This window comes from Dromaius novaehollandiae, chromosome 11 (assembly GCF_036370855.1).
Source record: "Dromaius novaehollandiae isolate bDroNov1 chromosome 11, bDroNov1.hap1, whole genome shotgun sequence".
In the NCBI taxonomy this organism is placed as follows: domain Eukaryota; kingdom Metazoa; phylum Chordata; class Aves; order Casuariiformes; family Dromaiidae; genus Dromaius; species Dromaius novaehollandiae.
Genome location: NC_088108.1, coordinates 25,385,362 through 25,411,423, shown reverse-complemented (window position 1 = coordinate 25,411,423; position 26,062 = coordinate 25,385,362). Strand labels below are relative to the sequence as shown.

General features: G+C 45.7%; 1 protein-coding gene across 1 annotated transcript; it reads left to right on the top strand.

Moving 5' to 3' along the window:
- The first annotated feature begins 1,204 nt into the window (after nt 1-1,204).
- Nucleotides 1,205-9,092, top strand: GPR174 (G protein-coupled receptor 174). The gene is made up of 2 exons (XM_026095968.2): nt 1,205-1,279; nt 5,976-9,092. Exon 2 carries the CDS (start codon nt 6,569-6,571, stop codon nt 7,550-7,552), a length of 984 nt encoding a protein of 327 aa, XP_025951753.1. The 5' UTR covers nt 1,205-1,279; nt 5,976-6,568; the 3' UTR covers nt 7,553-9,092.
- The last annotated feature ends 16,970 nt before the right edge of the window (nt 9,093-26,062 follow it).

Below are 26,062 nucleotides of genomic sequence, written 5' to 3'. Positions count from 1 at the left end.
CCACGCGCTGCAAGGCGAAGAGACGCAGGGAAAGGTTTTCGACCGCCCAAGGCGGTGACGCAGGACCCAAGCCCTGCTTGGCCTTGCAGGGCTTGAGAAGCGCAGCCGCGGGAGCCCCCGCTCAGCCCGAGGGGCAGCGATGCCCCGTAAGCACGAGCCTCCTCAGCAGCGCTGGATCCGTGCGAGGCAGGAGCACCAGGCACTGCAGGAGACCGGACTTCGGACCTTTAGATCCTCGGGCAATGCGTATTTCTCTCCCAGCACTTCAGAGATGCTCACACAACAGCAGCCTGTTTCACCTGGTAGCCAAGACGCATGAGCCAGCCACATCTTGCTGGAGAAAAGCATGCAAAACCCACCGGAGAGGTGGTGAGAACGTGCTTTGGCACCTTGCTAGATTCACGTGATGCCAAAACTGGTTTCTTCCTCCCACCCGTCGAACCAGCGCGGACACGGGCTGGACGCTCAGGGAGCAGGAGCCGGGCAACGGGCAGGCGTAACGCAGGGAAACACCCAGAAAGTGTAACCACAGAAAGAACGTGGGACCCTGCAACCAAACCCGAGCGGAACGGCTCCTCCGATGCCCGCTGCTCGGCGAAGGCTCCCGAAGGCTCGCGCCTCCGTGACGCCCATCGCGCTGCTTCAGGCCAAGCACAGCGAGGTCTTAAACACCGCGAAACGCGTAAGGCGCTGAGGATACCTGCCAAAACCCCACGTGGCTTCGGCGGGCAGATGCTGCCCAAGGAGTACTAAAGCGAGAGTTCCCTACGGCCAGCGTGGCGAGAGGTAAAATTGCCTCGGTGGAACAAGACACAAAATCAACAATCTACCAGAAAACAGCTTAAAAAGAGATTTAATCTTTCACTGACATTTTTCAAAAACCTAATCGTCCTATGTAATTATTAGTTTCTATTTCTCACTATCATTTCTATTAGATACCTGTTAAGTATTATTATTACTATTACTAGTAGCTATCTCTATTACAATAGGGCTGCAACACTTCAAGCATTGCAGAAAGCAGGAAATCCACAAAAATTGAGCACCCTCCTCTGCCGTCAGGCCAGCGCCCGTCCCGGCACAGCCCTAGGTGCCCGGCTGGGAGAGGAGCCCGGACGCAGGAGAACCGCAACGCGGCGATGCCTTTGCACGGCTTTGGTGGGAAACGATTACTTTTTGAAATCACTGCCCATTCTTCTTTTATTTCAGGCTCTAGAAGAGAAGCGGGAAAAAGAGACGGGAGGTTTTCCAGCCAGCAGGACCCCCCACCTCCCAGCGAAACGTAAGTCCACAGCGAGCGTCGGCGCTGGCTGCAACACGCAGTCCGGGCTCTGCCCGCCTTTGCCGGATTTGCAGCACGGGGAGCAGCCTCCTTGCTGCCCCAGGGCCAGACCTTCACCCGCCCCAACCGGGGCGTGAGGGGCCGAGGCCGCGCTGGGGAGAGCGCTTCTCCTGCAAGTGGCAGAGTTAAAAAGCTCACAGATGCTGCTTTTATACGTAAACTGCTCCCATATCCCCAAATCCTGCATTTGTCCGCCCGGGGAGCAGAGGCTGCCCGTGAACTGCGGGAGATACCTGCCATGGGATGCGCCCAGCTCTAAACCAACCCTGGCGAGAAACGGGGCTAGAAACCCTATCTAGGGTTCCCATTTATTAGGTACAAAAGGGGAGTCGTCGTAAAGTGCCTGGCTAGGTAGGGGATGTCCTTGGCAAAATAAAGAGAGGGGAAAGGGGCACAGCAAGGGAAGGAAGCTTGATACAAGCAGAGGCTCATGCTTAGCACAGCCAACAACAACAAAAAAGCGCCTGTAACACATCAGCTGAAGAGAAGCAAGAGAGCGCAGCATGTGAAACAAAATTTCCTCTTTCTGAGTCTTTTTTTAGCAGCCTGCTGTTTTTTACACAGCATGTTTGGCTGAACTACCACACTTCGAAGTGCAGCTATTCGGGATTTCCAGAGCGCCGTTTCTCATGTCGCTGCGCGTCTGCTCGAGCGCGGGCTGCCTCGCCGAAGCGTCTCCGAGCGGGGTGGGCTCCCGTGGTCCTCGCCCGCTTTCGGGGGCTTTCGGGAGGGATGGTGCTGCGAGGGGGGAAGGGGCGAGAGCTGTGCAAGACACGGGGCGAGGAGGAGGGTGTTGCAGAAAAGCCAGGACCTGGTGGGGCCGGGGAACGAGGCGTCGGGTTGCAGGGGGAGAAGCCGAGGCTCCTGGATGCATGTGTGCACCAGGCTGCCAGCAGCATCCCTGGGCTGGGGCCGCCCTAGGCTGTCCTGCCCTTGGGTATCCGGGGCGGCGATAAGGGCAAACCTGCCCGCCCCGCTGGTCCAGATAGCACGGAGGAAGAGGAGGAAGAGGAAGGGTTAGCCTTCCTGACCAGGGGAGAGGAGCTGCCAGGCGAGAAACCAGAAGAAAGACAGCCCTGTTAATAACCGCCCTTGGAAGGAAGAGATGGGCGATGCTGCTTCAGGCCTCGCTCTTGCAGGCACTCATGTACCTGCCCGTCAGCCACGCGTAGCCCAGCCTGAGCACTACGTACAAAACTAGCTCCAGTCGAGCACCTGTGTATTTGCAGGATCAGGACATCTGCAGCGAGGGTGAGGCAGGGCGCTGCATTGCGCAGTCGTTTGAGCTCCTTGTTGCTTGGGGCAAACTCAGGCCATTGAGACATCCTGGGTGGGAAGGTGACGATTGCCCCAAGGCAAAGCATCAGATCGTCCCCAGCCATCGTCGCCCTGCCAGCCAGCGTGCCCACGTCCTGGAGGATGGTGGCAATGGCGTATCGAGGGAGCAGGGAAATTAAGATGAAGCCAAGAGTGAATTCCTAATTCTACGTGTGTCTTACTACTGCTAGTGCTGGCACAGCTGAGTAACGCGCCCGTGCCGTTGCTTCGCCTGGGTTCAGAGGCCCCTCACCTCCGCGTCTGGCACCGCGGCAGGTAGACGAGCCCCGGCACCCCAGCTGCGTGCCTGCCTTCGCGGCGGGGGGGGGGGGGGGGGGGGGGAATGCTTTTTTGGGGCGCCCCAGCATCCACCACGGAAAATCGTAGTGAAAGACAGCGTCTCTGCACCAGCCGCAAATGCCAAACCTCACTAGGCAGATCTACACGCTTCCCCAGCGAAATCCAGTCTCCAGGTAGATCGAACCATAACCTCCTCTACCCGTGCATCCCTGCTCCTAGCCCGCGTGTTCCTACACGCAGCATCCTCCTAAGACCAACGAGGCTGTTTCAGCCCACTTGGGAGGAGGAGAAGGGAGGGACTTGCTTTGACCAGCCAGTTTGCAGGAGATAGATACTTGATGGGTTAACAAGTGGCCTCTTGAGACCATGTGCTGGTATTGAATATCTCCTCTGAGCATAGCGGTGACAGCGAGACCCTCGCAAGCGGCGAAGGAGTCACAGACTTCACCAAACACTCATCCCCTCTACAAACCCCTCTCAGTTATTTGTGTCCATAAACTTCCACCAAACCAGAGACCGAAGCACTCCGTCAGCATCACCCACCGGTGGCTGATAAAAGCTAACACCCAGGTAATCACCAATCCGTTTTCCTGCATGACTAACCGATTACTCACATTTCTAGAATTAATTGTACAGCTTCTTATATCTGAAGTTGGTCTCAGAATTAATAAAAGAATTGGAAACTTTTTGGATGGAAGGCTAATTGACTGTCTTACTAATCATCACTTCTGAAGTTTAATGGGATGATTTTACGAGCCCTTTTCTTCTACTGGTTATGTTAGATATTGGCTCATGCAATGCCAGCACAAAAACCACCTCAGTCTTACTGGACTGGTTACTCAGTGGTATGACATGAGACACTATAGGAATAAATAAATAAAAGCTGCCCTTCAGAATGGTTTCCTTTTGGAGATTTTGTATTTTCACAGAAAGCTACTTCAAAGTTTTGGTGGAATGGCACTGAGAAGTAGATCAAGCATCTTCATTAATAAACATTCATAATACAAGGAAGCATAGGAGAAAATATCACAGATAATAGCAGGATATAAGCCTTTAATTTTGCCTTTATAAATGTGCCTTCTGTGCTTCGGTTGGTACCTACAACTTAAAGTTGTAGGCTAATATTTAACGTCAAAACAAAAGATGAACAGAAGGTTTGGGTAGAGATCTGAATTTCATCTGTATTTATCTGATCGGGTTTTTTTGTTTGTTTGTTTCCAACAACTTTATTTCAGATTCAGATAATATCAGCTGCTTCTTAGGCAAGCGATTTTTAAACAAAGTCCACCTGCAGTGAACTGAGTTTGCAGGGAAGCAATATCTGGTAGCTCCAACGACCACAGCTCACATCAACAAAAAGGCTAGAGAAAAAGCAGTTGTGAGAAACTCATATTCAATATAATGCATATTGTTTTGTGCGGAAAAGCGTTGAATAAATGGGCCTTTTGTCTCTATTTTCATGCATGTTTTATACTCTATTTCTAAAAGTTAGATGAAAAATTTGGCCACCCTGAAAAAGCATGCTACATTGCTCTCCGTAGCTGTAAGGGTTGAGATATTTTAGAGGTGATGGACACTGAGGCACCAGTTGTGCCTACATTCAAATGAGACGCAGTTAAGCAACCATTAAAACCGCTGCCAGGACTTCAAACATGCTCAACCTCCACAGAACCAAAACAGCACTTTTTCTCCAGATGACCAAATCTGGTGAAAGGCCACCATTTTGTGACTTGCCATTCAGAACTGTAGTACTAATTGATGGAAAATGTTAATTTCTCAGATTAGTATTACTCATCTACCAAACAGCAGATTTCTTGCTGTAACGCAGTCGTAGCCCCAGACCGCAGCGATCTGTTGTAATTGTGTATTCCTCTTAAGTCATCTGGTTGAAAAGCAGCACCCGCTCTTTTCAGCAAAATACACTAAAGCTAATGACCAGCTCCTTAAGTGGGAGCTTTGCAATGAGAAGTGTCTTCAGATCTCGCAGTTCTTGGTTGGTTATAGCTGCGGCGATCATGGGCAGTTTCTGAACGACTTTTCTGGAAAGAACATGCATAATTTGATTTTCTGGCTCACTTCTTTTGTGACAGACCGGCAGAAACCACACTGATTTCTTCTCTAAGTTAAGGGGAATAAGAGAAAAATGGTAATATAGCAAGTCTGAGTCAGTGTGAACTAACTGCTGAGGGCAGTTGAATGGGATCAGGACTGGGAAAGCAACAGCCCCGAGGCAAAACACGAAGCTAGAAGCAAGAAGCCGAGGTGGCCGAATACAGCCCAGAGCTGGTCCAGGGCGCGGGGACAGGCGGACTCCTGGACGCACAGGGCAGCAGGGGAGCTGCTGTTGCCATCGTGAAGGTGACAGTAGGCCTAAAACAGGGTGTTTTGGCTGATGATTAGCAAGGCTGTTGTGCATTGAAAGGCAGCAAATCTTTGCATCTCTCTTAGGACAGGAAGACTTGCAGATGGGCTGATGTTCTTTCAGGCCACATTGGTGGGCCCACAATTTTCCCACCCACAGGGACAGCATCCAGCGGCGCTGCAAGTGCGATGTTTGCAAGCGCGGCGGTCACAGCAGCGTGTCTGTAGGACCAGCTGCACAGCTCAGGAAGGGGAGCGACCAAAACAGAAAGTGGAAGCGAAAGGGACCTCCAGATGGAAAAGCCAGAGCTGGGCGTCCACAGCTTGAAGGAACTGCTGCAGAAAACCGACAGAAAGTAAACACGAGCAGGGATGAGTTCTGCCTGAGGGTGCAGCGTGAAAAGCTGATTTGTAACAGCAATTAAACACATTTTCTCTTTCTCTTTATTCCTCTGCAGCTTTGCACCCACCCTCAGCAGGCAAGGCACAGGGCTTCCTTTAGACAGGGGAAGAGCTGACCACCACAAAGGCACTAATAAAAGGTTTCCGCTAAAGAAACAGTCCTTCCTTTCCTGCAAGTTTTCATGTATGTTTTGCTTTTTAAGACCCATTCCTGCACGCAGCGTTATAATTACAACTTTCTGTCTTTCGGCTGCAGGGTTGCATCTGTTGTCAAACTCACGCGTTGAGAAAAGCGGCTGAAATGCCTCCCGAAAGGTGACAGAGGGTGCAGCGCCAGCGGCAAATTGTCAGGTGCTTCAGCACACAACGATGTATTTCCGTGTGGACCGTCACGCCGTCAGTGCTGCACGGGACTATATCAGGGTCTAGTAACTTCTGAGGAAGACATGAGTGAAGTGCATGAGCAAGACTTTAAGTCATTCGCCACAGAACCAAGCTCCTCCCAGAACTGGACTAGATGATCCTGCAACTGAAGCCCTGCCCACAGACACGAGGGTGGAAAGAGAGATGAACTTTTTTACTTAAAACACAGACAACCTCAGGACAACAGACAACAACGTTATCATGCGGTACCACCAACTTTGCACATCTAGATCATCACAGCAGAAGACTTCATGAAGAACAAAATAAACCCATCCCAGAGGGCCAGGGAAGCAAAGGAACAGGGCGAACGTGATGCTAAGTGTGCAGCTCTTCTACTGTTCTTAAATGTTCAGCCCTGCAGGGAACTGGAAGACAGCTGGGAACTCTGCAGGCCGCCCCACCTGAGCTCAGACCTGAAAACCAAACATGACGAACAATTCGACCTGCTCCAATGATACAGACCTCAAGTCTTATTACGCGATTACATACACTTTCATCCTGATCCCTGGACTAATAGGAAATATATTAGCTCTGTGGGTCTTCTACGGCTACATGAAGGAGACTAAAAGGGCTGTAATATTTATGATCAATTTAGCCATTGCTGATTTATCCCAAGTTTTATCCTTGCCTCTCAGGATTTTCTACTACCTGACCGGAACGTGGGAGTTTGGAGGCGGTCTCTGCATGCTTTGTTTCTACCTGAAGTACGTCAATATGTATGCAAGCATCTACTTCTTGGTTTGCATCAGCGTAAGACGATTTTTGTTTCTTATGTACCCGTTCAAATTCAGCGATTGCAAACGCATCTGTGATGTGTATATCAGCATTGTCGGGTGGATCGTAGTCTGCATCGGCTGTTTGCCTTTCCTTCTTCTCAGACTTCACCAGAATGCTAAAAACACGTGTTTCGTGGACCTCCCAGTAAAGGAAGTTGACCTTCCCATCTCCATTGCCATGATGACAATAGGTGAATTGGTGGGGTTCATAACGCCCCTGCTAATAATTCTATATTGCTCATGGAAGACTATCTTATCGTTAAAAGAAAAAAATTCTGCTTCACGTGACCTTGGAGAGAAAAAAAAGGCTTTAAAGATGATTCTCACCTGTGCTCTAGTATTTCTGATTTGCTTTGCACCTTACCATATCAGCTTTCCATTAGATTTCTTTGTTAAAACCAAAAAGATTAAAAACAAATGCGTCCAGAAAGTAATATCAGTGTTTCATGCTGTAGCTTTGTGTCTTGCCAGCTTAAATTCCTGCGTAGACCCAATCATCTACTACTTTACTACAAATGAGTTCAGAAGACGACTTTCAAGACAGGATTTGCAAGACAGCATTCAGCTACACAACCTAAGTTATGTGAAGAAGCATCCCAGAACTGAACCCAAGGACCAAGCTGTAGACTCTTAATGCTGGACTTCCCAAAAGGTTTTCAGGTACTCCAAATGCTCTCTGTCATTTGGGGGTTTGCTCCCATTTTTTTCCCCCAGGACACTGGGAGTGACTACCCAGACAAACTTCTGCTGATTTCAGTGAGTGTTTGAGTTTTAAAAAAAAAGACCAAAACTATGATGATTTAATACTCTGGTTGCAAATTTCCTATGAACACTGAATATTAATTACACTGTAAGTCACACAGGCTGTAATTCTGGGCTGGCCAGCCAAGAGTTTAGTAGCTTTGCCGGTACAAAGCAGCGGAGTACAAGGATGGGGCGTAACCAGGAGGACATAGACCAAAGCTGGTTTAGCCCCACTGCTGGGATCAGGAAAGCACCCTGAGGTGACGCGTTGGAGGCATCAAGCCCAAGCCCGAGGCTGCGCACAAACTTTCCGTGATGAGAGGTGCTGCCCGTGCCCAGTTGTCACCGCAGTGGCTGTTGCCCTGCCATCTCCGGGTCACACCAGCTGACTTCAGCGAGAGGCAGCAAAGATTTGGGGGGTTTGCTATGCAGAAAGAATTTAGCCCCAAAAAAACAGTACTTGACACAATATTATATTTTTCTTAATTAATTGTTACTGTGAGAAGCATGATCACTGGGTTCAGACGAATTAGCAGGACTGTGAAATGCATAAAGCCGTTTTCATTTGGAATTAATTCCTTTAAGTTTTCTTGATTCTCACACAACTGGCAAAAGTCACAATAATGCGAAGGAAGGTGTTGACTAAGGGAGGACTTCAAGAAATGTTCCCCTGGATAATATAATAATATAGCACTTACTATTTAATTTATATACAAAGCGCCAAGAGCCTGCCTAGTGCAATACTGACTACATGGCAAGGAACTTAAGCTTCTTGCCCCAAAGGACTTACAATTCAAATAACTAGCAAGGCCTTGATTTTGGGGGTGTAGCAAATGGCATGTTGCCATCTGGACTCAGACTGAGGGTCAAGCTCATTTCTAAGGAAAACCATAAGGAACCAGCAGACCCATACTGGCCCTTCCCAGGAAGATGCAAAGTCACTGAAGTGTTCAGACACTTTTCTTCTGCTATCAGTTCCCATTTCTGGATCACTGTAAGAAATACCAAAATACCATGAGTAAGTTCAAGGCCATTTTTGCTGACTTTGATAAGCTTTAAACATGAGTCTGTTCTTTAAGGGTATTTATTCAGACTACATGTCCATCAAGCCTTTCAGGTCCTCCTTTGTCCAAAGTCGAGATTAATGAATTCAATTATTTCATGATTTGAATAATTCTTTTTGTAATTTTCAAAATGGCAACTCTTGGTTAAGTCATTAACATCAGTATGATTAAGATGTACTCAGAGAAAGCTAAGCTTTTTGAATGTTGCTGTAATGGGAACAGTTCAGATACTCAATATATGCAGTCAAAGGTGTCACCTAACAGGCTATGAGAGCTTTTTTTAAGGAAAGGCTCAAATATGGACTTTTTAAAAGAAAAAACTCTTTAATGTCAAACAACAAAAGCTTTATGCTTAACTGTTTTTTTTTTTTTTTTTTTTTTGCACCTTCTTGTGAAATTCATTTTTGTGTGAACATTTTAAATGTTAAATTTTTAAATGTGAAAATACTGTGATGATATTACATTTTATTTAATGCAAATGCTGTTTTATAGATTTAATTTATAAAAACATTTATATTTTGTAAAAAAAATCCCAGAGAGTGCTGGAAAACAGAAAGACTTCCTTATTATTTTTCTTTTTAAGAAAACCCTCCACATAATAAAACAAAAACCCACTTCATATATACAGAAGCTTGTTCCCGTGTGTCTGTACCTACATTTGGCTGAGTGTGCACTGCTAATTCATGGAAATTGAGTAGCACATTGTAATTTGCTCTCAGCAATGAAAAAAACCTATTTATTTTCAACTTTCTACCTGCATTCCCAGTTGCATATAATAAAAATAATCTTTTTTAAAATTTTAAATGTAATTCTTGCCCCACTCACCTCTAGCTGCCTGCATCACCAATTCATGGCTACGCTCTGCCTCTTATGGAGGCAGAACCTGCTATGTCCCTTCTTCCAAATACAGCTCCTACCGTAGTCACAAATGTCTAAAATAAAGCAGAATTTGCTCTTATATATGTGCTCTTACATATATAGGCCTCAGCAATAGCCATACTATGCCTCGAAATTAATGCTGGCGCACATGAATTAAGTCAGTAAATTATGCCGTATCTAATCACCCTTTGCAGCACAGCAGCAGCAGAGCAAGGGAACCGCATTCAGGTTGCTCAAGGCTGTACTCAGAGCATGCCAAAGACTACAAAAATAACGTTCAAATGGTCCTTCTCACCAGGCTTAAAGAGCATCCTAATCCATTGGCAGATGGGTGCATCCTGGCACATCCTCCGGCCACACCGAGGATCGGTCCGGAACAGACTAGGGAAACCCAGCAGGTTTGTTTCACAAATGAGAACTGTGTATAGCAAGTTTCACTCTGAATTTTCAGAGTTTGGCCCAAAGTAAAGTAAGACTACGGGATGCAAGTCCATGATAACTAAAATGAAAAGACAGAATTATATGTTAAACCAAAGAGTAAGGAATTTCATACAGCTCTGGTGAGGGCCATCAGCAAGGGCTTACAAGAGCTGGATGTTTCCAAGGAACTTCAGGTTCCCCCTATTTTTAATGAGGGATTTTTCTCCCAGCTCTGTGCAATTCATACATTGGCAGACACATTAAAAGCAGATCTCAACAAAATTTCCCATCCGCTCAGAAAAATAAAGGAACTGGGGATGGACCTAAATACATTTTAGGGGTCACCGAAGATCTCCACACTCGCTCCATCCCAGCAGTGCTCATCTCCTGGGCACCGTATTTTGTACAGCCAGACTCTGGTGTAACAGAAAGGTGGGGATGTGCTCTGTGACCCTTTGTGGAGAAAATCAAAATGCTCTTTTGCAAAGGGATAAAAAACATTGCTGTAAAACTCACTGGCAAGCTTCTCGTCTAACTTCTATGCACCAGATGTTTATGAAAAACATGTGAATTGCTAGATATATACATAACTAGTTCATTATCACTGCTTCTTGATGGTCTTTATATGGCTTCAAGTCACCTCTATAATAGGTTATAGTCACACATGAACATACACCCTTTATCATTTCAGCATTCATACTTTAAAAGCATGCAGAATTTAAAGCTTTTTCTCCATTTTATGAACACACACAACTTTTCAAACCAGCCCAGACCGAGTGCTTTGCTTTAGGCACATCAGATTGTGATTCTGCTGGTTTAACTCACTGTCACCCAACCTGCTGCAAAACCAAACGCAGCAGTTAAAGCTCAGTTCCTCCAGCAGAAGCTGCGTATAGCTGTGTGTAATGGAGGTTTGCCAGCGCTGAGATCACACCAGAATCAGCACAGCCGCACAAAGTGTCTGTAACACGGGCATGACCTATGTGTTGAGATAGCGTTTGCTGAGATAGTGGCAGATGTGCCTGTAGAGATACAGAGCGAGCAGCCTACTTAGCACTGACACAGAGGCCGGGTGTCCTGGCTGGGATCTCGCTAAGCGAAAACAAGATTTGGCCAGACCGGTAGAGTTTGTCAAATCGGGATCTGTGCAAAATAATGATACTAAGTTAGAAAAGCAAGACAACCGTCAATAGGTGTGTACTAATGGTAAAAAAAAAAAAAAAAGGAAAGAAATCTTAAAACCCATCTAAAAACTAAAAGTACCCCCATGTACCAAAACCACCTGGACTGAGCGCTTAGCACATACTTTTGGCCTGGCAGCATGTATCACCGCTTTGGCTCTATCAGCACTAATTGGGCAGGTTTTGGGGAGCACAGCACAAAGCAAGGTCCCCACAGAGCAGCCATGAACCGTTCTGGTCATCCCAACAGCTTTCGGTCACAGCCCTCTAGGGAAAACCACCCCCCAGCAGCTATTACAGAATAAACTAAACCGGTTTTACCATCATGCTGGACAATTTTACACTTGGGGATAGGAGGGTGCAAAGCGTGTTTTTGCATAGCAAGCTGCCCGTTGCAAAAGGGACTCTGCAGCGCTGCTCTCAGATGCCCCCTGCATGGACCTGCGCGGTGGCAGAGCAAGGCAGAAACCGATACGGGGTGGCAGACACTTTTACCAAAAATGCAGTTTCCGAGGCTGGAGCGGAGAGGGAGGACAGTCCCTAGCTGCTCCCCACGCAGCCCGTCGCGCCCTCCTCTCTGTGACCTCCTTCTCCCTGTCCCTCGCTGCTGCGGTGGGAGGGAAGGAGGGCACAACCCGACCAGAGCTACTTTTAGCTTCGGAAGACGAGAGACACCTCACACAAAGCGGTGTCAGAAGTTCGGAAATACTTAGATGAGAAAAGCTCATATGCTTAAGTTGTCCCACCTAGAAAATACTGTGGGTGCAACAGCAGCAATTTCCCCTGCTGCCATAGCAATGTGGTTTATTCATATTAGTATTAACGGTCTCTTTTTACAGGAAGTCTAGCGTAATATTCACAGTATCTCACATGAGCCAACTGCAGGGGAGACGCTGCTCTCCCCGCCCCCCCCCGCCGCAGCGGCTGGAGCATCCCGCCGGGATCTGCCTCGGGATCTGCCCAGCCCCGCTCCCGGACACGTGGCCAAGCCCTGCAGATGCCTCCTGGAAGATGCAGGTGGTCCCTCTGCTGCCCCGCACCGCGGCATCCGCCCCGCCGGAGCGGGGAAGAGCAGCAATGAGATTTTCCTGCCAAACAAATGAAATTAAGGGCTGACCTAGAGCAGCGCTGCCCTGCGCTGGCAGGGGTGACATGAAGAAAGGGGTCCGGGCACCTGGCACCGGTGCGCACAGAAAGCCCAAGGCTCTACAGAGCAGCAAAACGTTGCTTAGCTTGTCCCAAACTCTCCTCCAAACCCTTCCTGTCTCACAGACCTGGGCATATTCTCACCCCTGTGCCAAAGAGAAAACAGACATTACGCAGCAAGGAAGGGAGGGCAGGCAGCCCCACCGCCGTGGGGAGCAGCCGGGCCGACCCCGGAGCCCCATGCAGAGCGGCCAAGGCAGCCGCCATCACCCGCCGCCTTCGCAGCACGCGCTATGCTAGAGCCCGGCGCCGCATATCGCGCTCCGCTTAACCTTTAGATCATCTGCCTGACAAATAATCTCGGCCAAGAGAAGATACCACTTCGCTTATGTAACGGCGGGCGCGTTTTCACACGCAGCTGATGGCTTCGGGCAGCTTGGTGCCAGCAGCCCGCACGTAGGCTGCAAAGCGATCGCAGCTTTGCTGTGTCCCTGCAGCTACCACCCCCCAGCTCTGCACGCTTCGGCTGCAGAGGCCACGGGAGGTTTGGGAGAAGGTCAGTAAAGGGTAGTGCCCAACCGCTACGACACCGGGGACAGCTGCTCTTGGGTTGTTTTTCTGACCAGCTTTGAGCTCTCTGCTAGGTGAGGGCTGATTCCTCGCTGGGACATCACTCACTGCTGGCTGCAACTCCCTGTGTCATCTGAAACCAGCAGAAACAGATATTTCCATGGGTCAAAAGGGCCAGTCTTTTCTCCTGAAAACTAACTGAATGAAAGCACTGGGGATCTTAATAAGAATATATCTCAGGTTAAAAAACAAAAAAACAAAAGATCCCTTTATTCTGTATGAAGTACTTCCTCTGGTTGCTCAACAAGATCCTTTCCCCGAGCAGAGCTGTTATTGCGGAGGTAGCAAGAAGCGAATGCACTGAAGTACATTCAAGCTATGTTACCACACTGACTTTGCTCTGAGGTTGCAAACGACTTTCTGACACACACAGAGTGAGATTTAATCTTTGTTAGGCCAGAAGAAAAGGTATATTCTCTCCTTATTTATAACAAATAACATTTCAGCAGGGTTATTCTTTATCAATGAAAGAGGACTATTTCAAGGAGTCTCCCTGAAACAGAAAGATTTTTTCCTTGGACAAATGTATAAATTGGGTCCCTGAAAAACAGACAGTCTGCAACTGCGGGACACAAGTACAGTTCTGCAGCTAGAAAATGACTTTGGGGTTGGCTGTACTTAAGCTAATGCTTCCATTAGGGCTAGTTCTGTTCCTCACTTCCCCAAATTTTGCCTTTCCCTCCCTGAAAAAAACCTGAAAACTTCAGTGGAAGGAAGATGGTTTCCTGTGAAGTTTTGGCCTTGTCAAAAATACAAGTTTCCATTGTAAAAACCAGGAATCCAAACGAAGCCTTATCTCCAGCTCTTGTTCAAAGACATCCTTTGGAGATACCTACATAGGTGCACATCTCTCAGTGCCAGATGAGATCCATTTCCCTCTTGTTTTGCAATCACCTCCTTTGCAATTTGTCAGCAAAACCAACTGTGCTGGGGACAACTGAGGCTTGGTGGCACATGGGGCTGGAGCTTCTCATGGGCACTTCATAAAGAAGCCAGCAACCAGAAAGGCCTGCGCCAAACCGAGCACTGGTTTGAGCTCAGGATCATATTCAGAGGAGGTTGCACTTCTCCAGCCCCAAAAAACAACTTCTGGCAATAGTGCAGATCCAGGGAAAACCGGGCAACTTGAGGCATGCTTTGAGATGTCAAACTTCTCTGCAGCAGCATCAAGACAGTTTTTTGGGAGGTCTTATTTACACTTGAGAAGGTAAAACTGGATTGCACAATTTGGGGTCAAAGCAAGGCTCTCGGCTTCAGCAGACGCCGAGGCGCAGAGGAGGAGCTCCCCTGCCGAGGCTGGTTTCTGAATGTCTCAGATGGCCCCGGCGCGCCTCCGTTTCCATCGACTCCCACGCGGCCGCGTGTCTGCGGGCCCACACGCTGTGGAAAGTGCACGCGCCGTCCCCACAGCTGCAAGCCGCTTCATCCCGCAGCGACGGCTCTTCTCACAGCTTCCTTTGTGTCACTTATCACAAGAGGAGAGATGACAGGGGGTTTTTGCACTTCGAGACTTGAAAACATGCTTACAAACAAGCCACACGCGCAGAGCAGAGGCTGCTAAGGAAGTGGGATAGCGCTCGCCTTCCCCCCTTCCCGTTCTGCTTTCTGGCCGTCATAAGGACAGCTGCAGTGAGTCAGAGCAGATGCCCATCCGAGCCGGTGTCCTGCCATGGACCATCACCTTTGAGCGAAAGCGGGTCCTGCAGCTCGTGCTCCTTCCCTGGGCACAGCCTCCGCACAGCCACTGCTTCTGGGGCTTCCCCAAGGCCACCAAAACCATCATTTTTCAGGGCCACTAAAAGCTCTTTTCTCAACCCATCTGTCCAGTAGGTATCTGAACCCACTAATCCTTTAAGTCCTGTCCTGCGGCACTGAATTCTGTATTTTAGTTACACGTGCGTTGCTTGAAAACCTTTTTTTGTTTGCTTTGAACTGGCCACCTGACAACTGTGTGCATCCTCTTCCTCTCGTTTTATGGGAGAACAGTTCCCTTTCCATCTTCTCTACTTTATTTGTGACTGCAGAGATCTGCCAAATCTCTCCGTCAGTTGTCTCTCTCCGTCTCGGGGACCCTGGGCCACCACCTTCCTCTGCCTCAGTTGGGGGTCGCTTCACTTGACAGCCTTGTCCTCCTCACTCAGACCCCTTTGGAGACGGGGGAACAGAGCCACGGCACGGGCACTCCGGGGGTTTATTCAGTGGCACAGTGGTAATTTTCTCTGTTGTTCACTATTCCTTGCTTACAAATTTGTAAGTTCTGTTCACCTTTACCATCACCCACCATCTGAGATAACATTTTCAATGAGTTATCCACATGACTCAAAGATCTCTTTTTTGTGAGAGAAGAGCCAACTTACTGTCTTTCTCTCCCCATACCTTTTTTTTTCTTTATCAGCAATGAATTTTATTTGACATTTTGTCCTCTGGTTGCTCAACAGCTTGAGAACACTCCCCATTTCTCTGTAGGCAGGTTTAGATTTTACTGTTCTGATTAAGTCTATATCAGCAGCAAACTTTGACACCTCACTGTTTACTTCCTTTTTCACTTTGCTGTTAGAGGCTAAAAATTAGTATCTTACCCGGTGTCACCAAAATAGCTCACTGCCCTTGAAACCATGTGCACAACCCCTGTGCCACTGTCACCAGTCTGAGCTGGCAGCGCTGGCTGGGGCGGCTCGGAGCAGCTCTGCAGGGCAGACTTGAACAAAACGCACATGCGATGTTTTATACCACTCCTCACATCTCAGTAACTGAAAAAGCAAAGTGACTGACCCAGATACAAATCAAGCCCATCCAAACTGGAAAAAAAAAAAAAATCTCGTCTGAGAAGGTTTTATAAATACCCAGACAAAACAGAGTAGATTAGTGTGAGCTGTTTATACAATCAAGCAACCCATTTACTAGTCAGGGTGGAGGTGCTATAGCATTTAAGCTGATAAACTGAACCACATGTAAATGTAGTCTACGCAATATAGATTAGTAGTCAAAAGATTAAGCTTCCATATCTAACTTTGCAAAAAAGTCCAGTTAATTAAAGCCATCAGGAATAAAATAGCCCCCCAAAAATCAAACACATCTGCAACAATTGTTGTGGTACCACCACTCTCTGTACCAATCATTTTGGTGATATCAGCAACTGTTTTACTGATCTTTTTCTCTAAAATAGTGATTTGCACTTAGTAAGAATTTAATTGCATGGGTAACACTGCTGAAGTAAGTAAAAGACTCTTTCCTCAAATTAAGAGGAAAAATATGCAGCAGATGAGAGCCCTCTAAGACACCTGGGGGGAAAGCATAACATTTGAGCTGGACTGAGCAGTCTGAGATACAGAGATCTCTTGGTTTGTCTTGTCATCAGGTCCTTCCTTCAGTGTTTCTTTATTTTCTATTCTATTAAAGACTCATGGATAGTTTTGCAATACTGATGAATTACCATAAAAAAACCACATTTTTATATTGTTTCTTATCTCCCAAGACTGAACACAACGCAAAGGTTCCTACTGACTCCAGCAGGCACAGTATTAATGAGAAATACTGACCCCTCCAAAGAGGGAACAGGAATGAACAGAACAATTTCTTGGATTAGCTCAGCTGAGGCGAGTGGGTCACTGTACTCTGTTTAAAACCTGACAGCTAAAGCCACTGTCCACAGGAATAACAAAAATGCTCCACCAGACAGAAGTGTGGGACAACCACAGGAGAGAAAGCAATATAAATGTCCTTTTTCATTGTGCTGCCTTTGGCTACAAGGGGAATAGCTTGTTGGCCCCTTTGGCTCCTAAGCACTGCATTGCATTTAGGAATAATCTGCAGACATGACAGAGACTAATTTTAGCCATCAAAATAACTTCCTTTAGGGTTTTCATCCTCCTCCTCAGGGAGCAGCCTTCAGCTAACAGAAGGAGGTGCCTGACTCAGGGTCAGGTGTATCTGATATATCAAGTGCTAGATTTAATGCAGGAGTTGGGTTTCTAAAGATTCAGCATTGCAGCAACTTTGAGATGCCAAGACGTGGAATGGAGCAAAACGCTGGGATGCCCTACACGGAGTCTGGGCCAGCTCCGAGCTGGACCCAGAGACAGGACAGGCTGGAAGCACAGCCCTGCCAAAGAAATCCTGAGGCAAAAGGTGGGGATTCTCGCTGGATTCTTTTTTTCTTTTTTTTTTTTGAATCCACAACTGAGATCCCCACTTGAAAGCCATGAAAAGGCAGGGCAAAGACATACCTAGTTGTAAAACACAAGGAAGGGATAAACACCGCTGCTCCTAACAACCGCAGTCATTGCCTAAGAAGGAAGGAAAACATTTAAATTCTTCCTTAATTATGAGAGGATTTGAATCCCTTTTCCCCCTTGCTAGGAAAATACCCTAGGCTATTCTGCATGGAGATACTCTCTGCTCCTCACATCAAAGCAGTGTTTTTTTAAAAAAAAAAAAAAAATAGTAGGCTGAGTACAGGGAACAAACTTGTACATGACTTTTAGTGGTTAGTGCTGTCTCCTCAAAGGGGGAAAACCTGGGTGCTTGTTCCTGCTATTGGGTCTATTTCTGTATTTTACGTCAAACCAACACTGGATATAATCCGTAAACATCACCAGCTGCCTTTATGGCTTAGGTGGGTTTTTTTGGTGGCAGTCAGCACTGCATTTTACAGAGATCTCCATCCTGTCCCTGATGAAGACTGAGCAACAGCTCCCTAATAAAACCTGTCAGGTAACACGCAGGGATGTCCCCAAGCCTGTTCACGCTTCAGCATGAATTAGACCACAAAAAAATAATCTCCACCCCAGCCAAAGCTAGTGTTTAGTTCTGGACATATGCAGAGGTTCCAACGCAAGTTAAAGGAGGGGAAAATCAGAGCATCTCTGAATTTAGGTACCTTCATGGTTAGTTAGAGGTTGAGCTAGGCTCAAAATTATAATTTTTGATGCAGGTGTCAAAGTCTGCTTAGGTTTCCTTGCCCCAGCACCACTTTTTCTAAATCTAGCCACAAAATTCAGAAAAAAAAGAAACAACACAAACACCAGAACAGTCAAAGGTAGGATGAACATAAATGACCTGATTGTCATACTGTATTACAAGAATTAATGAACACATCTGTCTACCCATTTTCCCAATAGGCTCAGCAATGACGTAAGAACGGAATACCTGGGGGGTGCCACACAGCAAAGGTCATGGCTTTTACCAGCCATAACATGCAAATGTCAGTGGTTTATTCCAAGCACCGAAGGATCAACTCCATCTCTCTACTCGCCCTTCCAGAAGTCCCAATAGAAATATTTAATTTTAAAATCTTAAATCCAAAAAAAAGTCACCACTGTTTGCTGACTACTTTCTCTGATCCGCAGCAAGTCCGCACATCAGTCCTGTGATTCAGTGACATTATCTTGCACAAAACCCACTACTACATGACATCGCCAATATTTAAAGAAATGGTAACTCCTTGTGGTCAGACAAAGGTCTACGCAGCTAGAGAGAAAGTTCCCAAGAGACCTATGTAACACAGAGGCTAAAAAACACACAGCGCAGAGTTTCTTGGTTGATGAGAGGTTTCTTGTTTAAGTGAATTAATGCAAACCATTGAAGTCCCACATCCCAGACTGTTCCTGTTGGTTAACAGTCTATAAAATCCAGAATGAGGCTACTGCAAACCCAAAGACAACAGCAGCACTGCTCCCAGTGCTGGCTCCTGCACTGCAGCACAGTGCCTTTCCTCTAAGTAACTTCACCCAAAGTTTTTCTCTCTGGCTTCTTTGGACTTGACTGACCCATCCCAGGCCAAGAGTTTCAAACTCTTGGTGGCACCGAGCTCAAAAGCTCTTTGGCTTATTCCTCATTCAATGGGACCCTCTAAAGCAGTTTCTGGCTGGGGAGAAGGCCAACTTCTCTCTGTAGGGCAGTAAAGGAGGTATTTATTCCCCAGTCCCCCTTATGTTATTATCCTTAAAGGAAACCACAGGCTGCAGAGTTGCAGTCGACATGTTAGCAGCAGGACGGAGCTGTCCTCAGAAATGTTGCTACAAATTCCAGCCAAGAAAGTCAAGCAGTGTCTTTTACTGGTAAAAGCAACATGCTGCAGCTAGCTCAGTCCCCTGCTCAGCACCTCACTCAGTACCTTGTCACCAGGGAATCCTCCCCGCAGGAGCCAGAGGCCCTGGCTCAAAAAACACAAGTTCTGCATAAGGGAAGATTGCTTCTGGACATAGGAAATCCCTTTGGAGATGCACCACAGGTGCTTGGCAGCACAAGGAAGGTCCTCCATTTGGGGACTGTGAATCAAACAGGATTGCAGACCATCTCCAGGCACCGCCGCCAGTGCATGCCGTGGCCTGTCCTCCCAGAGCATCCACACTTACTTCCTTTGGTCCCAGCAGAAACTGGCAGAGCCTCGACACGGGGCCTCCAGGGAACTGATGGAAGCAGGGCATCAAAGTCAATTTCACACTAAGTTGGTTGGATCTTGAGCTGAAAAGAAACAAAAAACTTGACTGCAAAGATATGGAAAAAAAGTGGGCTGAACTAGGCACGTGAGCGCCAACCTCAACGTGAAGGAAATCCCAGACTCAAGCCCCAGCGGTGACTTTGTTACTGATGGGTTTCGCCCCCACATTTTTGTGGAACTAAAGCATAGGGAACATCTGTATGCTTCTGAAGCTTATTCTGAAGCATATTCAGCAACTGAAACATATTCATATGCTTCAGTGATTTGCTGGCTCAAGGCCAGGTCTCAGCCCACTGCTGGACCAAAACGTGGGCAGACTATTCAGGGCATGACGCCACGAGTCTCCCAGGTGACTCAGAGAGCTGAGGTTTGTTAGCTTTTGCAAGGGCCTCATGAGCACGAGTTTGCCTCCATTTGCATTGATTCAGGTAGGTCCCTTCTGTGCAATATGGGACCTGGCGTACTGCTGGGGTTCACCCACGGTACGATGCCACCCTGCTGAACTGAGAGAAGGTGGCTGCCCTGGCCTCACCCGAGTAGCATCTCCCCTCTGTGCTGTCACAAGCTACAGAACTGCCCATAAAAATAGAAAAACTGCTTAAGCTTCTTTTTGGCCTCACATGCACTTGCATTAATTTTAAACCAACTAAATCCTAAAAATGTTGTTAGCTGGACGAAATCTAATATTCAGTTATAAGTAATATTGCTACCAGTTACTGTAACAGCCCTGTATTGTCCATCATTTAATAGAAATTTCATGACATACAGTGGGCAGTCTTATTGTGTGAAGTCATGGAGCAGTGCAGCCTAAAGCAAGAATTGAAATCCGGTCTTTGTAAGACAAGGCCCTGGTAGAAATAACAAACAGGCGGCTACAACCCTGTCTACCCAAAGACAAAAAGATGAATGCAAAAACAACTCTGTGAGGCTTTATGGCTTTGAAGACCATGTCCATGCTCCTCAGGACAAGAGCCACAGCCAGCACGGCCTGTGGTATGTAGGAAGGTGTGCGAGAGCAACCAGGCAAAACAAATCCCGTTCAACCATTCCCCCTATGGGTAAGTGATGTTGCTCTGTAAGAGATGGAGGCCCAGACTAAGAGCACAGGCCTCAAATCACCTGAACATCAGTGTTCAGCTAGAGATCCAAACTCTTCAGCAAGGTCCCATCTTTACTTTATAGCGTTAAAGCATTTTGGCAAACATTTTTTTTTTTAATATGTAAATGAAAACACAGAAGAAGAAGAAAATCAAATGATGCTAAGAAAGCAAAAAAATAAAGTTTTCTACAGGGAAACCAGACTAGCTCCATTAAAACATAATGGATATTATTGTGAACCTGGGACAGAAAGATATCCAGTCCTTCTGCAAATGGAATATTTATAGAATAAATAAGAGTTGTTGAGATCCGGAACTCTTTTCTCTCATACTGAAGGCAGTCAGCCAGAAACTCTCATTTCCCCCCAGTTAGTGAGTCATTTCCCTACTGAAAATCAAGGGTCGTAATCTACAATGAAAATGGGGCCTCAGGAACACATCAGCAGTCAGCAATTCTAGGTTCAAGCTCTTCTCAACCTCTATAAACTTCTACTTCCTCATCACCTCCACCCAATCAAACCCTTACCATAGAAAATACTCTCTAGAGTCTTTAATATAGGGAGATGGTGTCTTTAGAGTTTCATTCCTGCCCCTCAGCTGTCCAGATAGCCACCTGATTCAGCTGTGGTTTGTCAAGAGTGATGATACTTAAGTTTTGACAAGAGCAGCAAGAACTTAGACATCAAGGAAACCAGCATATATTACAACACAGATGTACAAGATTAAGAGAAACACTTTAATTTCTTCTCAGACTACAAACTGTTGTGTGAAAAGCTAGCAGTTACAGCTCAGATCACAGCCACAAAAGTGCTATCATTTACTTGGTGCAAAGAGGTCTGACTGCCTTTTTTACCATTAGGTGAGAAGGCAAAGACCTAACTGTTTCTAACTTCACACTGGGTGGTAAGGCACGTTGGTAAGCCTAAAATTGCCTGGATGGTGGTTCCTTCATCACTCTTGTACTCTAAGCATTAAGGATTAACTAGTGAAAGACACCCTCTGAGAGTCTGTGATGACAAAGAAGCTGCGTTTGGCAAGTAAAGAGAAACCAAAGTACTAAATTATTTACCTTAAAGTGAGAGCGCAACAGGATTACCACTGATATTATCACTTCACAGTGAATAGAAGTGAAGGATTTCTGATAGTAACTGCAAACTCTAGGTTTATCTATACACAGATCTGCTCCTGATGACTCCTATATGCAGGCACTTTCATTCCAGAGCACCTGGTTCCACCCTGGCAGGCGATTAAATTTATAGGAAGAAGGTTCCCTGTTCTGGAGTAACAGTATCCACTCATGGACTTAATCTGGAGCAACTTCAATATCCTAAAGTGGAGCAGCTCAAGGGAATCTAAATGCTTCTATAATGAACCCATAATTTATTATATTCACAGTCAGAATAAGTGATTCTTGGACAATGAACTCGCTTTCACATTTGTTAATGTGAAACCTGGGGGGAGGGGTGTTAGAGTACAAAAAGATATTTTAAAGAGAGAAAATAAGCTGAAGTAAGCAAAGAGTTAACTATATGAAGTAACTTCCTTTGGAGGTGCAGTGGTAGGTGGCAAGTCTTAAATTATTCTCAAGACAGGAAATACACCCATCTATTTTGCATAGATACTGTCATGACTGTCTATATATATAGGAAATTGTTTTAATGAGATAATGCAACTATATATATAATGTGTATAATTATTTTGGTTAGAGTCTTAAAGCTTCAATCAATACTTGGATTTGGGTGCTGTGCCATAGCTGGCAGCTGAATCACTCTCTAGGCAACTCAATCTGGATGGTAAAAGTAGCTCTAATCCTTTCCAGCCTTACCTTGAGTGCAGTCCTCCCAGAGTGGTACAGCCGCCACATGCCCAGCTGATGTGCCACTGTAGAGACTTTGCAGATTATACCACATTTATCTGTCCCTTTAAATGTTCTTTTCTGTTCTAGGATTTTTTGGTTTGGGCACGTTAGGAGAACATGAGATGAAATGCAACAGATTTTGGGGGCTGTCTTTAGTTAATCACCATAATGCTCTTTTTTTTCCTTCCTAAATACCTAGAAAAAAGGACAAGAAACCAAAATATCCACCTACAAAAGCTAAAGCTGGCAACTGCTGGATCATTAAAGACTGGAGTGGATTGGCCAAGTTCGCCCCACCCTCCTGCAAGCACAACTGCAGCAGTTCAGAAAGAACAAATCCCAGGCAGAGAAGGAAGATTTAAGGACAGTAAAAGAGAAGCCTCAAGCAAATTCAGAGCTGATTTCAGAGCTCTGGTATTTCTGCAATCATGCATGGTAAACTCTGCTAAGCATGTCTGTCTTTTTGGTAGCCTTCCCCGTGATGCCAAGAGCTAGTAAGTCCACAGAAGTCAATCCAGATCCTGTGATTCTGAGCAATTTGGGGAACATTTGCTTACTGCGTTTCAGCCATGTAGTTAGCTCAGCCTCTGGACACTTGCACTTTATGCTCTATATGCAGCCAAGGAAAAGGAATAGGGACTTCCACAGGATGACTCAAACCACCTGATCTAAACACCCACAGTTGGTTTATGTAATTCCCCTCCCTTCCCCACCTAATCAAGTGCAAGATGTGGCACTGAAAGGCAGATTTCCCTAATCCATTAAAGCCTTTTAAAAGGTTGTACTAAAAAGTGCTCTTGCCCTCAGTTTCAGTAGTTAGTACATTTTAATCCTACTAGCTCCACAACTTGTTTCAGCATCTTTCAGGAAAATGAAAATAAATAGTATAAAACAACTTAAAATGAAAAGCTATTTGCAGTTACATGTGATACAATAAAGAAAGAAACAATCGACCTGCATTCTCCTTTCCTGAATCCTCTTCTACAGTATAGTGGTTATTCCTTACAGCAGATCTGTCATTACTAGACTTTTGCACTGAATCTTCTTTTTTTTCTTTTTTTTTTTTTTTGGGGGGGGGGGGGGGTACAAATTCCATCTGGATTAGATTGTGATTGGATGGGGACAAAACCCCCAAAGCATGAAAGTCTGAAAGTAAAATAATGCTTGCTTCTTCTCGGCATGTTGACAAGATGATTACATGTGGGCTATTAATGTAGATACTATCAGAGTAAAAAACTATTCCTAGTCATAAGCTTGCTCCCTTAACCTTGTCTTTGTAGTAACTTCCATGCTCAGACCAGCGTTACCCTTCACCCTGACTTTATCCATTGATTCTTTACACAGTGTTTTGGCTTTCTACAACCTTCCATGTAGCTGTAATGTTAATATTTCTGTTCAACCTCCACATATGAAACATTTGCTATTTATCTGAAAACAAAAAATTTACTATGCTTGCATTAACTCCAGGCCTTTCTCAAGTACACGTACTCATCTTTGTCTTTGAAGCTTTTGCTTCATATTATTACCTTCCTTTTTTAAAAATCTGAAGCTTAATTATAATGAAAACAAATGTTTCTATACGCATGTCAGTTCACCTTAGCTCATCCTCTGCCTGCTCCTTTGGCTGCTGCTTCCTGTGATTGCTTCCTGAAGCCTGCAATGGAAGAGAAAATGTAAGTCAGCCACTGTGAGACTCTACCCTGGAACCTCACCCTGCTAGCACATCTGCCTATGGATGACAGCCCGCCTGCCCTTTGGAGTAGGCTGCATGAGACCAGGTCTTCCTTAAAACATTTTCTTCTTTCGAGAAAGAGAGCATTTGGCAAAACTCAGAGCTAGGCTCTTCTCATCTAGCTATAGAGGACCCAGAAAAACACGTTTCTAAAAATAAATTTGCACTTTAACTCATTGATCCTAATTTCATGAGCTACATATCACAGACTTTACTAGCAAAAGTAGATAGTGTACATGAAACAAATTGCTTTGATACACCAGTTGTATGATTATAATTCCTTTTCTGTTGTGTCTTTTTTATATGCCTTTCTTTTTCGCTAAGGAAAAGGTGAGAAAGACTTCTTGTTGAAGTCCTAGCAAAATGTCTTGCAGTTCTCCTATACATTAGCAGATAAGCTAAGGACCTGGAGGAGGCACTCTAACTCCAAAACTGCTTTTGTGCTCAAAACATTTTGAATTCAGAATGACTTTTTCTCCCCACTGAAAACAAGGATAGAAGCTCTTCCTGGACCACTTAACTACAACCATCTTGACTGTGCTAGGATTTTCACAATAATGAATGGCCTAAATTTATCTAAAACAAATCCTTTCTGCTGCCCTAACCCCTCATCAGCCCAACAGTCTCTCCTCCAGACCCTTATCTTCCCTATATCACTACCACCATAATCTCTGAGGACACCTATTGCTACCACAGTAGTTTTGTGTGTAAATATAATTATATCAGCTTCCAAAGTAACATAAAGTAGCCTGAAAAGGGCTCTCTTTTTCCAAATAGCTGCATACAGACAGTGATTTTTGCTATAGCAGTGAGGTAAGACTTTTCATGCCCAAGCTAAAAGAGTCTGCAGTATAGAATTGAGCTTATGACGAAAAATTTGCCTCACTTTTGCCAACCAGCTTATCAAGTCTGAGGTGCCAAAGCTCTATTTCATATCAGGTTGAGACCTCAGTATGTGTTTCAAAGGTCTCTTAGCTGTCCACATTTTTTATTCCCTTGTTCTTCATCTCAAGGTGTTTATACATACAAACAGCAGTTAAGTCTCCCTGAATTTCTACAAAATCAGGCCAGAGGAAAACTAAAATTCTCATGTATAACCTAACTGCCATGCAGATGGTAGTCTACATTATCATCTGCATTATCAATTAACACCCACTGCAATGAAAGTGTCTGCATATGTCACTTACCCAACGCCACCAGCAGCCCACACCTTACCAGTCACGAGCTCATTTAAACAGAAAGCTCTGACTTCCACAAAGCTCAACAGCCTCTCCTCCAAGGAGCAGATTCAATGTTGCTGTTAGTTGTGATTTTCTCATATGTCTGTCTGACCAGAGTAAAAATAAATTTGGAAAAAAAAAAACCCTCACATATAATGTTGGAAGAAGAATCATCCAAAGCACTGGGTGGCCTTTTCGCATTAAGATATTTAAAACTTGGAATTAACTACGTATCGTGTCAGGAAAATAATCTGCAAGCTAGTACAAACTTGCCAATAAGCAAGTGCATGGACACCACAGATTGTGTATTTACTGAAAAATCAAGCAGCGTGAACAGGACTATATAATGTCATTACTGTAAATAAGTTTGAATTTGCATCTAAGTAATGTTATTCCTTCAGGTACCGCACCGACGTTCAAAGCACAACACCTTAACAGCTCCATTTCACAATAAATAGGGATGAGCTGTTGTAGGAGTTGGTTATGAACACTCAGTTTGCGCTGAGATGCAAATTCTTCTCGGCGCTTTGCCCCAGGCGCAGAGCGGCTGCCAGGAGCGCGAGGGCTTGCCGACTGTGCCATCTACCGACACAACGCGCTCCTCGGCCCAGCTTCTCACAGGCTGCCTACACGCAGCAGTCACTGAAACAGAGACAGACGATTCTAGAGGCAACCTTAAAACCAGGGGTCTTTGACCTGAACATGTGTCCCCCACATAACGTGATTCGAGC

Excerpts from the sequence above, each read along its gene's own strand:
- GPR174 (XM_026095968.2), top strand. The coding sequence starts at position 6,569 with ATGACGAACAATTCGACCTGCTCCAATGATACAGACCTCAAGTCTTAT.